Genomic DNA, 12,952 nt, shown 5'->3' on the forward strand with positions numbered 1-12,952 from the left:
AGACTGTAGCAGGCGGGAAGCTTGGCTTCCTCCATCACTGGAGCAACCAAGCCTCCTGCTCGCTCCAGCTCCGTGGCTGCCGGCCGCCAGCTTGGTTGGGTTAATTTGCATATAGTCGCTTTGATTGGCTGGTGGGCATGGCTTAAGGTGTAGCAAAGGTATGGTCAATTTGCATGTTTGTCTTTTATTAGATTAGATTTTATGGATAGGCACATATTCTGGCAATTCATAACATCTCAGATAGATATTTCATTATAAAATAAGATATATGCATGTAGATATAGTAAATGTAGATATACACATAAGTATAGACAGACATATAGGCAGAAGGCAAAAAACAACAATGAAAGATGTATGCAATACAATGTAGACCAGACAAAAGACTTAACATAAAAAGCTCTTATAATTGATAAGGGAAAAAATGAGAAACCCCTAGAAAAAGAGTGTACTCTTTGACTGACAAAAGACCAAAATGTTTGATAAACCTTTGTTAGGATGAGATGGAGAAAACAGTACAAACTGGTAGAGCCAGTTAAGAGGGCAATTTTACAACCCTTTATATTTTAAAGGCACATGCCCTTTAATCTAGTAATCATTTTTCCTAGAATTTTATTCTAATAGATATACTCACCCAAGTCATAAAAAAAATACCACTAAAAATGTGTTTATTGCAAAAAGTATTCACATAAGCAAAGGAGGAAAATTCACCAAAAGTCCATAGAGGATGTGGCAGACCGTATTTTCTGAAGATGGCTATATAATGACTTCCTCTGATCTAATATGTTGATTGTCAAGGTACCTACTTAGAAGCTACTTACACATTTTCATTTTAGAATTAGACCTTAAAAATCCCACCAAAATCAGCGCGCGCACACACACACACACACACAAAAGAGGAGGGGAGAGCTTTAAAAAAATGATAGCAAAAGTCTGGAAATACTTTTGCAATTACAATCAATTGGGGATTTTCCTAGTTATAATAGCCAAATGGGAAATTTAAAACAATAACAAAACTATGTATATATAGTATTAGTTAATGGCTATAACACAATAAGCCAAAAACAAGAAAAAAAGTGCCTGCACACAAAAAGGAAATAAAGCTTTTATTTTTATCTCCCTTCTCTCAAATAGCCTGACTCTTATTCCTTCTGACATGTACACAAATTAATGAAGCACAGAACCTGTTTCAATAAACCACTGCTCAGTGACACTAAACTAAAGCCAGGGTTAACCAATGAACTTCTGACCGATGCTCCTTGCAGAGGTGCTCAGCACACAGGAACCCCCATTGCTCTTCTTGTTAACTGAATTATGCCTGAACATTAGCTTAGTTCAGAAATTATCACAAATCCTGCCCCAGTCAAAATGGCTTCCAAACAGATCAGTGGTTCCTCAACAACACAGAATCCTAAACACAAAATTAGCATGATCCAGCAATTCCACCCATAGGTATATGTATGTGTATGTATGTATGTGTGTGTGTATATATATGTGTGTGTGTGTGTATACATATAGATAGATATAGATATATAGATATAGATATATAGATATAGATATAGATATAGATATCCAAAAGAACTGAAAATGGGCTTAACCGTACCATTGTATGCCAGTTTTCACCACAGGAGCTAACCCAAAGGTGGAAGCAGCTCAAGTGTCTGACAGGTGAATGGATAAACAAAATGTGGTATCCTATATAATAAAAGCCTAATATGCTAGGTGTCTGGTTGTCTGGTTGTCCGTTCAACCAATCAAAGCATAATAAGCTAAGGCCACTCAACTGCTCGCTATGACGTGCACTGACCACCAGGGGCAGATGCTCCGACAGGTAGGTTTGCTTGCTGCTGGGATCTGGCTGATCGGAACTGAGCAAGATGGGCCGGACATGCCCTGGAGCCCTCCTGTGGTCCCTCCCCGGCTGGCCAACCTCCCGTGTTCTTCCCCAGCCCTGACCCCTGGTGGGGTCCCTTGGCCTGGCCAGCGCCCTCTTGCAATCTGGGACCCTTCAGGGATGTTGGAGGGCCAGTTTTGGCCTGATCCCACAGGCCAGGCCGAGGGACCCAACTGGTGCATGAATTCGTGCACCTGGCCTCTAGTATGATATAACGGAATATCATTCAGTCATAAAAAGCAAGGAGCAATTCACTATGAAAATGTCCCCTCTACTAACAATACCAAAGAGATTCAAAAGCATTCAATACATCGAATAGATAAATATTTTAAGAAAAATGAGCAAATTTTAAGTGCAGCTCAAATGCTTACACTGAGAAACAGCTACGTCTAATTCAGGACTTCTTATCAGTATAAACACTATTGAACACCTACTTAAAAGTCTTAGCAAAGTCAAAAAGACTTGACTTGGTTGGTGAATACACAATACAATATACAGATGATGTATTATAAAATTGTACACCTGAAACCTGTATCATTTTATTAACCAAGATCATCCCAATAAATTCAGTTTTTAAAAAAATTCCATGAAAAATAAAATAAAAGTCTTAGCCAGACTGACTCCTCTAGAAAAAGCATATACTGATACTGCTTTATATGCTAGGCCCAATTTCAAAACAATAAATGAGATGAAGCATATGCATTTGGTTCATCTTCTTTTTGTTTATATTTGTGACCAATATTGATATTTTATGTTATGTAATTAAGATGTAAAACCTTAAATCAGTATAGGGGATATTACAGGAAAAAGGACTCATCTTAGGTTTAGTTAGGTGATTACTAGTTAATAGTATATTTGAGGACCATCTGTAATTCCTGAACACTTCTATGTTACCACAAAAGCATTACTCAGATGTGTTGCTTTACTTCCTGGTATGTCCACATGACCATTCCCTATTTTTTCATAGAGCATCTCTGTATTTTTCTCCACCTCATCCACACCTCTCACCTCCAATATCAATTTATTTCTGATGTTTCAATGAAATTTTGCATTTACATTCAAATAAAAACAATTAGAAAATTATGAAATGGAGAATATCAAGTATATATTATAAGGAATTTTCAGAAAATCACAAAAGCTTACTAACATATCTATTGTTAATGAAAATTACAGGAAGTCACTCGTTAGAAAAATGAATGCTTGTATAGCAGCCAGAGAAATATTTGTGAAAAGCAATGCTCTTAATTGTTAAAAAACATTTAGATTTTTTATGAGATATCATGAAACTATTTTTTTTAATTTTATCTAGATACAAAATATCTAAAATTATATTTTAATGAAAATAAGATATAGATAGTACAATATGGTATTTTTAATTTTATTTTTATTGAATTTATTGGGGTGACATTGCTTAATAAAATTATTCAGGTTTCAGATGTACAATTCACCCTCCATCACCATTTATTCCCCCTTTACTTCCTTTTGCTTCCCCCACACTCCGTCCCTCCACCCCCAGCAATCATCATACTGCTGTGTCCATGAGTCTTTCTTTTTTTTTTTGCTTAAACTGTCAGAGGTGACGGGGTGGGGCTCTGGCTGAGAGGGATGAAGGGATTATGCAATATGCTGTTTTGAAAATGTAATGTATTACTCCAGACTCTGTTTCCAACATAATAATACATTTTCTGTAATAACAAAGCCAAACTACTTCTGTTTCCTTAGCGTTTTCCCTTATTCTCAGTTGGAAAATCAAAAATGGTTTGAAAATCTCAGTCACCTTTCATATCTGTTCCCTTTATGGTTACAAGAAAATGTTATTATGACTCTCAAACTGGTTCTCAGAAAACTATATTGTGCATAAATGTTAATTTCCTTTTTTACCTATGCAACTTGAATATAAATTATATTATCTAAACATTCATTAGGTATTCATATAAAAAAGAATAACAATAAAGAAAAAGTATAAAGGTCATTGCCTCTGCAATAAATATGCAGCCTCTTTTCTGGTTAGTGGTTTGTCTTTCACGTCACTTGCTGCTCAATAAAGACTAACACTTTAGCCCTGACCAGTGTGGCTCAGTTGGTTGGGCATATTCCCAAGCACCTGAAAGGTTGCAGGTTTGATCCCCAGTGACGGAACATGCCTGGGTTGTAGGCTCTATCCTTGGCAGGGGGCATGCAGGAGGCAGCCAATCAATGTTTCCTCTCACACTGATGTCTCTCTCTCCCTCCCTCTCCCTCCGTCCCCTACTCCCTCCTTTTCCTTTCTTCTCTACCTAAAAGCCAATAAAAAAAATCTTTCAAAAAGAAAAAGACTAGCTCAGGTGTTTCTACAAACTATCTGAACAGATGAAAAAAAAACTGAATAGTGCAGTTAGAATATAAAGAATATGCAGACAATAGTAATTTCATATCTCAAAGTAATCAATTTTATGGTCACTAGTAAAAAGTTAGAATTAAAAAATAGGAAATGATTTGTATTAAGAACACACTGAATTTATCTCTAGATAGACATCTTGGTAATTAAGAACTGAAAAAACTCTACAAATATTTTCTTTTATTGATAGAAATGTTAAAGAAACCATTACTTTTAATACACCTTAATGATTGAGAATTTTAGGCAGAATACCTTCCCTAATTAAAATCACCTATTAATGTGAGACAGAACAAGAGACAGGACTGACAAGGAGACTGGAACCAGGTGCTTTTCTTTTGTTATCTAACATCACTGACTATTCAAGGTCTTCCTCCTAATAACTAAGAGAAGAAGAAAAAGAGCTTTGCTGTTTTCTTGTGCATAAACTATCCCTCAAATATTCGTTCTCTCTTCTCTCTCTAATTCACAGAACCCTAACTTATTAGCTGGGCACACTACCACCTAAGAAAGATTGTGTCTCTCCCTCTCTTACAGAGGGCATAGTCATATGACCAAGTTCTGGCCAATGAAGGTTAAGCAGTAGTGAAATGTGGGACTTCCAGAAATTCTACTTTAAAAGAAAGGGCAGCACCTTCTTATTAGACTTCCTTTATTGACAGCTTACTATGGAATGGCACCATGCACGGTCTCATGTAGTCATCTTTGGAAGCAAGCTATCAATAAGGACTACTAGGTACTACTATCACCATTTTTTAAAAATATATTTTATTGATTTTTTACAGAGAGGAAGGGAGAGGGATAGAGAGTTAGAAACATCGATGAGAGAGAAACATTAATCAGCTGCCTCCTGCACACCCCCTACTGGGGATGTACCCACAACCAAGGTACATGCCCTTGACCAGAATCGAACCTGGGACCCTTGAGACCGCAGGTTGATGCTCTACCCACTGAGCCAAACCGGTTAGGGCTACTATCACCATTTTAAATACAGGGATTTAGTCAACTTGCTCAAGATTTCACAATTCATAACTGGCAAAGATGGGCTTGGAACTCAGGTCTGTGTAACTACAAAGTTCATACCATTAACCACTGTGTTATAATTTCACTGAAAATTCTTTAAGTTCTTCATTCTTTTATATCATGGGGGAAATTAAAATGTAAAAGTTACTCTGTGGATGGAGGCAGTGGGATTATCAATTCATTGTAAAACCTAGAACAATTTCAGAGGGCACCAAGGTGCCTGGAAGAAGCCACAAGAGCCTTGGTGTGTTGGCTATTTTTAACTGATTTTTAGTTATCTTAAGTATATAGAACCCAACATTTGAGTTTACTATAACAAATGACAGAAAGTCTAAGCGTTACTTACAAAAGCCCTGAAAAAAAACCCTCATATTTCTTACTATAGTAACTAAGAGAGTCAAAAATATACCCAATATTCTGACATATCTCCTAAAGATATAGTTGCAGAATGACTATAACATATTTACTCTTTCTGAAGCACACCAAACTACAAATTATAACCTGGTGCCATCTTTTTTAAAAAAAAGAAAGCAGCAATAAGACTAAGGTTTCTAGAAGAAAGTTATTCAAATAAGATTAAAAGAATTCCAGAAGACAATACCTTCAATGCTTGGCTGCATTTCTTCTGTTTTTGGAACAAAAATTCGGATTACGCTTGTGTTGATGTAAATCAAAGGTAAATTGCGTGAAGTTACTGTATGGGTCCTCATGGGCTGACCAGGAGATTTTCTTTTCTCTTTTTGGGTCCTTGGTAATTTTGCTTGAAATATACTTGCAATGGCATTAAGTAAAGGAAAACACAGGACAATATCAAACGCTTGTGATGAGAGAAGAATTTCATGAAGAAAATGAGGGGACCCATCCGTTAGACCTTCAGATAATTTATGGAAACTTCTTCGCTCATTTCTTGATATTAACTTGTGGCGGACATTTTTTGTTACAGCTTTTGTGTACGTCAAAGAAAGAAATCCATGCTGCTGATGAGAGCCATCTAGAAGTTTTGTAGTTGTCTGTTCCAGAAAAAGGAAATCACAATATACATTTCATTAAAAAAAAATCTATTTGAAAGCAGAAAATCATCTCAGTTGGTAATATAACCTTTTATCATTTCTATACCTCTTAATGAGCACATTACAGAACAATTCTGCAGATGGGGCAAAAGATGGGACCATTGGTATGACTGAATTGAAAGTCAGGAATCCTGAGTTCTAGTTATAGGTGTTGAGAGAGGTAATTAACCTCTTTGTGTCTCTTTCTATGACTTGTACATTTTTGTAACATTCAGAATTTGGAAAAGATCATCTCTGGGTTTTATCTTTTCATTCATGTTAATTTATCATTAAGAAAACACATATTCTGTCACAATATGGGCCACAGAGTTGTTTATGCAGGTGAAATTTAAATATCCATGTTATTTATTTCCATTTGTGATCAACAACCTGAGTAGAAAAGATAACTGACTTAAATTGACTTACATTTATAAGAACCTTTTTTCCCCATTGATAATATGGCTTATTTATATAAAGACTGAGCCCATAAGAAGAGCCTAATTGATATCATGCTTTAATAACTAAACTAACCATTTAATACATGTTTACTGGAAATGATAACATAACACAAAAACAAAACATTTGCACTTCAAACTTGCCTGTTTCCAGTGGCTATCATATAATTTACAAAACCTATCAACACTTCTACAATTCTCATTTTTTGTGTTCTATACTGCATTAATACACAAACAACATTTGATTGAGAGTGAAAATTATGTCATTATAAGTTTAATATTTATGACAATATTTTCCCAATTATCATATTCAAATTGCATATTTTAAACAAATTATAGTAAAACAACATACTTATGAGTAAAGTAAAATGCATACTTTGTAACATATAAAAAAAATTCTCCACTAGTTTGTCTGAACAAATTAATGTACATAAAATCCTATTTTGAAAATCACTCAATATAAAATTAGTTATTATAATTCACATTCCTGACCCCTCTTCCCAGGGCTTAATAGCTTTTTTGTTATTAGATTCCAAAGAGTAATGTTAAGAGAGAAGGTGAACTAGGAAGAAGAAAAAGGAGGACATATATCCTCCCAAACAGGAAAAACATGAGAAGCAGCAATGCAGCACTGTGTCTGAATCCATGTTACCCCATCACTAGTGAACCTCTTTTGCTTCCACTCTCTTCTTCTTGTGTTATTGCCTATCACTCAATGACAGGCAACAGAGGGGAAAAAGTATGCAATTCAGCTTTCACCGTTGATTTTGTTTTTAATCAGGACTTTATGATGAAGAAAGGTGAGATAAAATTTACCTTTGTACTATATGTTACTTTTTTAAAGTTAATTTCATGAGCACTAAGAAAACTGGAAGTAGACATTAAATGGGTGTGCAGTATCATAATTTTTCATATAACTGTCCTGCCCTCAGAACATGTTTTTACTGTTCCTAACTTACTCATGGCCCCTCTTCAGATTTCTCTTTCCATTTGCTTTCTATATTCACAACAAAAGGAAATCCAGTAAAGCAGGAACAATTACTACCACTCTTATCACCGTGCTGCTGAAGATCTGGCAGCAGTAGGCGAGGAGGGTGGCTGTGGCGTGGCCCTGGTAGAAGAGGCCGGCAACACTTGTCTGTCTCTGGGTGTCCAAACAGGATGTTGGAGAGGGAGTAGAATCAACAACTCATCTAAATAACTCAACTCAAATCTTCATTAATGACAGTATTTGAATCCTGGAGTTAATGTAAAAGGTATTTCAATGTCTAAATGTTTCGATTTAAAAAAATATTTTTAGAATACTGAATATAGGTTCTCTTAAAAGATAAGTTCCCATAAGCGATAGCTTGTTTGTTAAACTACTGAATCCATAACTCACTTAAGATTAGAAGGGGGAAGCCCTAGACAGCTTGGCTCAGTGGATAGCATCTACCTGCGTGCGGACTGAAGGGTCGTGGGTTGGATTCCGGTCAAGGGTACATGCCTGGGTTGTGGGCTCGATTCCCAGTACGGGGAGTGCAGGAGGCAGCCGATCAATGATTCTCTCGCATCATTGATGTTTCTATCTCTCTCTCTCTCTCCCTTCCTCTCTGAAATCAATAAAAATATAAAAATAAAAAGATTAAAAAGAAAGATAAGGGGAGGGGAGAAAAAATGAGTGAATACTAGCTGGAGATAATATATAATTACTTTTCATACCATAATAATCAGTATTTTATATGATTTAAGATGAAAATTTAGGAAACACTAATAATTAGGAAATATTAATAAAATAAAAAATAGTGCAGTTGATAAAGAACATTTTTAAAGGACATTAATAATTTTCTTTCATGAATATACGTTAAAATTATTAAGAATGTTTTCCATGGACACTAATGAATCTTCAAAGAGAAGAACATAAATCTAAACAGAACTTTCTCCAACCAAAGTCACATTAGGAGACCTATTTTTTCCAGACTAGGCTAGAAAAAATTTCAAAACGCAAATCAGAAAACCAGAGAATTGGCCATGCCAATAAATATTAAAGATTAAATCTAGGAACAAAATTATTTAAAATACTTGGCTAAGTTTTAAAATTCTGAATATATATGCTTTAAATTTCTTTTGATTTACAAAAAAGGGGAAAGAAGTAGATAAGTAGTTTCCATTACACACACTAAGAAAATATCTATTTTCAATAATTTAATAAATTCTCAAGACAATAACTATTACCATTGTGATAATCTGCTCTTAATAATTTAAAATACATGTATTTTTACTAACTTAAAAATGCCGCTTAGACCTGGCTGGGTGGCTCAGCTGGTTGGAGCATCATCCTGTACACCAAAACAGTTGTGGATTCCATTCCCAGTCAGGGCATGTACCCAGGTTGCAGGTTTGATTCCCTGAATAATGTTGCTCTCATATCAATGTTTCTCTCACTCCCTTTCCCCCTCTCTAAAAATCAATAACATATTCTTGGGTGAAGGTTTTTAAAAAGTCACTTAAAATTATTAGCTTAGTAATATATTCAGATGCATTGTACTGTTAAAAAAAAACCAGGTTCCAGACTTCTAAAAGCCATTGTTGTACAGTCTAGTGTTCATTTTCTATCCAGTCAACAAAGGACATAGAGCCTTTTCCAGAGATTCAACAGGGTACCACATAAGGGGCTTTGAATTATTTGTGAAAAGGAAATGGCATAATAAAAGGTGGGAGAAGCAAACTGAGTAAAAATTCATAAAGGAACGACAAAAGCAGTATGGTCAATTCTTGATCACTCAACACATGCATAATTTAAAAAACATATTTAACATCCATTTTTAACTTTTTATGGTGATTGTAAAATTAGTTTGTATTCACAAAACCAGGGGAATACATAGCATAACCAAGTAACCCAGAAACAAATCAAATTACAGTGGAAAACCAGTCTATGATTTAAAAAGTAACGTTAGCTCATTTACAAAGTAAGATGGTACAGAGGGAAAGGAAAATCAAGAGTTGACTCTATGAACAGTTCAATCCCTTCCCTGGGTTCCTGTTCATGGGAGTTCTGTAGCATAATTTAAAAATGATTTCTTACAGAAGGAAAGAAGCCAGAGCAATTACTGAAAGGGTCCTGCTTGCTGATGGGTCGAACCAACAAGGTGCGTCTGTTCAGCTTGTCAGTACAGGAAAGGAAGACACCTCCACATTGCCCCAGAAGCTTGAGGTGATGGACAGGAGCAAAGAAGGTGAAAAGACAAAAAGCAATAAAAGCCATAAGCAAACACCTCAATACTTTTAATTCTGCTCAAGTTTTATAGGTTTAGATTTGAACCTATAGGTATGACTTGTGTCTGGACCATCTTCTGCAAAAGCATTGTTAATGGAAATAAACAAAAATGAGGTATTTTTAGTGTAAAATGACTACTTTTAGTTTATGATTAAAAAAATCCACATGGCTCACTTATGAATTAGAAAAACCTCTAAAAAGTCAATATAAAACACATTAATGTCAAAATATATTAATAAAAGCAATCTTACCTTTGACCTTTGGAAAAATTACTAGTTATTCAGGAAAAATGGTTACAAAACAGAAGCAGCTAAAATAATAGTTTTATTTTACAATGTAATTTTGGAAAAATAGGTTAAAAATTATTCTGAGCTCTAATTCTTGTAACCATTTGTCCTACTGCATGAAAGAACAAAGATAAACAGTTTATATTTTCAAAAAATCATAGTTACTAAATGAGTCTCACCACAGGTTTTTCTTTGCACTGTAGAAATACTCCTTCAAAATGTCCTGACTGCCAACCTTCCCCTGGCCTGGAAAACATAAGTTCACCTTATCTGTTCTCTTCAATTATTCTGAATTTAAAAAGTGAGCATATATAACTGTTTCAAGTAGTAATGATGTAAACAACACTACTAAACAGCGGAACTAAAATGTGGATCTGATGATGCAATCAATAGTACAATTTACTTAGCACCACACCCTGGTAGCTCTGCACAGAAACATTTGTCTTAATGATAAATTACATATTTATTTGGTTAAGTACTTATTTCTATCTTACCCATGAGACTATGAGGTCCACAAGGGCATGATTTATGTCTATTTTGTTAATCACACTATATCCACTGTCTAATAGTGTGTGACACACAATACGCATTCAATAAATATTTTGATTAAACGAAATGAGTAAATGATCTAAAGATTTACTAAAATTATCCTAAATTTCACAGTAAAAGTCATAGATGATATAGAACATAGATTGCAATATTTACATCATCAAGAAATTATTTCAGCTATATTATTCATGTATCACTTGCAAGAATCATTTTGATATAGAGATATACCATTTAAAAGGAACAAAAGAGCTAAATCAAAAATCAACTAATGATTCACTATTAATACAATAAAAACAATTATATGCTTGGCAAGATAATACTATAATAACAGATCTTAAAATATATACAGCAAAATATTTTGAACTTCACAATTATGACCCAATTTTTCAGCTGTGGCAGTTGGATAATTAGTGGCATGAGCAATGTGATATATGTGATAAAGGATAAAAATTCAAATGTTTTAATGTAGAATTAGAAACCTGTTAAATAAAAAAGACCTTTTTAGGGTATATAATACATCAATAAAGGTATAACAAATATATGTGCTTCTGCAGGTACTCAAGAAATAATTTTTGAATGAATATTATGAATTAAGAAAAAATAAATAAGGCTATTATATGACAAAATACAGTGAAATTTAAAATATGATGCGATTTGGACTTGGATTTTAATTTGGAAAAAAAATGACAAAATTGCTATATAGCTTTGTGAAAATATCTAAAATTTCACTTTTTACTACTGTTATTTATCATTATAAACAAATTATATTTGCTTATAATCATACTTTTCATAGAAATGTATTAGGGAAGGAAAATATGAATAGTCTCCAGAGTGAAAAGGGACATGAGATGTTGCTTCATTTAATCTACATTATACTGTTATAGGGATTGGTTGGCAAGGATATAGCAAAAACCAAAGCCATCACCTGTGTCTCAAGCATCTTAGCAAATAAACAACCCACGTAACAAATGTCAGAGATGATTAATAAAAGCAGCTTATGTCATTTAATATGGCAATGTGGATATTTATAAACAAATTTGCCATTTTATGAAAAAAAACTTTATTATATTTCACATATGAATGAATACCAAATAAAATTAACCAATTAATCTGTTAAGAAACCTCTTTGAGAATAATTACAGTATTTCTAAAAAATAACTAACCAATATAAATGTAAAAATTCTTATTATACTTTGTTCAAAGAAAATATAGCCTTTCCCATAATCATTATTCTTTACTTACCTGCTTCTGTAGTGATCAATATTGAAACTTTCTATTTTACATTTCACTTTGGTATATACATCCTGGACATCTATGGAGGCACTGAGGTCTTCTAGTTCACTGACCATACAAAGCTCTGCAATAAGAAGTGAACATCAATTTCAATACTGACCCACAATCAATGGCATGTATATTCTTGGCATCTACAAAGGGACTGAGGCTCTCTATTCATTAACTACAGAAGATTCTGCAATAATAAGTAAAATTTATATCAATATAGGCCTCACAATTAAGATAGGACACCTATTTCAAAATAGGGGAGTTCATAGTTAGTGTTTTATGTGTCATACCTGATATCAGTCATTGATTTTTGCAATACTTTTAGTGACAATAACCAAATACATCAATATGATCAAGAAGAAATTACCTCGTGAATTTTAGGATGAATTTTAATACAAACAAGACAAAATTTAGGTATAATATTCAATGTTAGTATTTCTAATAGAAATCATGTGAATTAGATCTGATGACATTTAATTTAAATGGCAATGACAAATAAAATGAAGTGTACTATGATTTTTTTTCTAAAAATAGTGTTTAATATTTTATCTTTACAGTACAGAAGAAAAGGAATCCTGTACCTGTGCCTTTATTTTCGGGATCTGGAGCAAAGAGTTTTATCGTAATTTTGGGCAGTACCCACTGCATCCATAGACTAACACGTCCACTGGATCCACCAATGTTACTTGTTGTTTGTTCCAAGGTAACAGAATCAGAGAATGGTGAATCATCACCTGCTTGTACAGAATCTCCCTGGGTTGACAAAACAACACTATGTAACTTAAAA

The 12,952-nt window shown here is 34.0% G+C and overlaps 1 protein-coding gene across 1 annotated transcript in view; it reads right to left on the reverse strand.

Annotated features, from left to right (window-relative positions):
* Positions 1-12,952, reverse strand: part of VPS13B (vacuolar protein sorting 13 homolog B (yeast)) — a 624,807-nt gene that overhangs the window by 314,702 nt on the left and 297,153 nt on the right. The window contains exons 25-29 of the mRNA XM_006760303.2: positions 12,747-12,918; positions 12,127-12,241; positions 10,515-10,581; positions 9,857-9,979; positions 5,890-6,298 (exon numbers count right to left, since the gene is read on the reverse strand). Coding sequence (XP_006760366.1) covers positions 5,890-6,298; positions 9,857-9,979; positions 10,515-10,581; positions 12,127-12,241; positions 12,747-12,918 — 886 coding nt within the window. The remainder of the gene's footprint in view (positions 1-5,889; positions 6,299-9,856; positions 9,980-10,514; positions 10,582-12,126; positions 12,242-12,746; positions 12,919-12,952) is intronic.

Source organism: Myotis davidii, unplaced genomic scaffold, assembly GCF_000327345.1.
Source record: "Myotis davidii unplaced genomic scaffold, ASM32734v1 scaffold497, whole genome shotgun sequence".
Lineage (NCBI taxonomy): Eukaryota > Metazoa > Chordata > Mammalia > Chiroptera > Vespertilionidae > Myotis > Myotis davidii.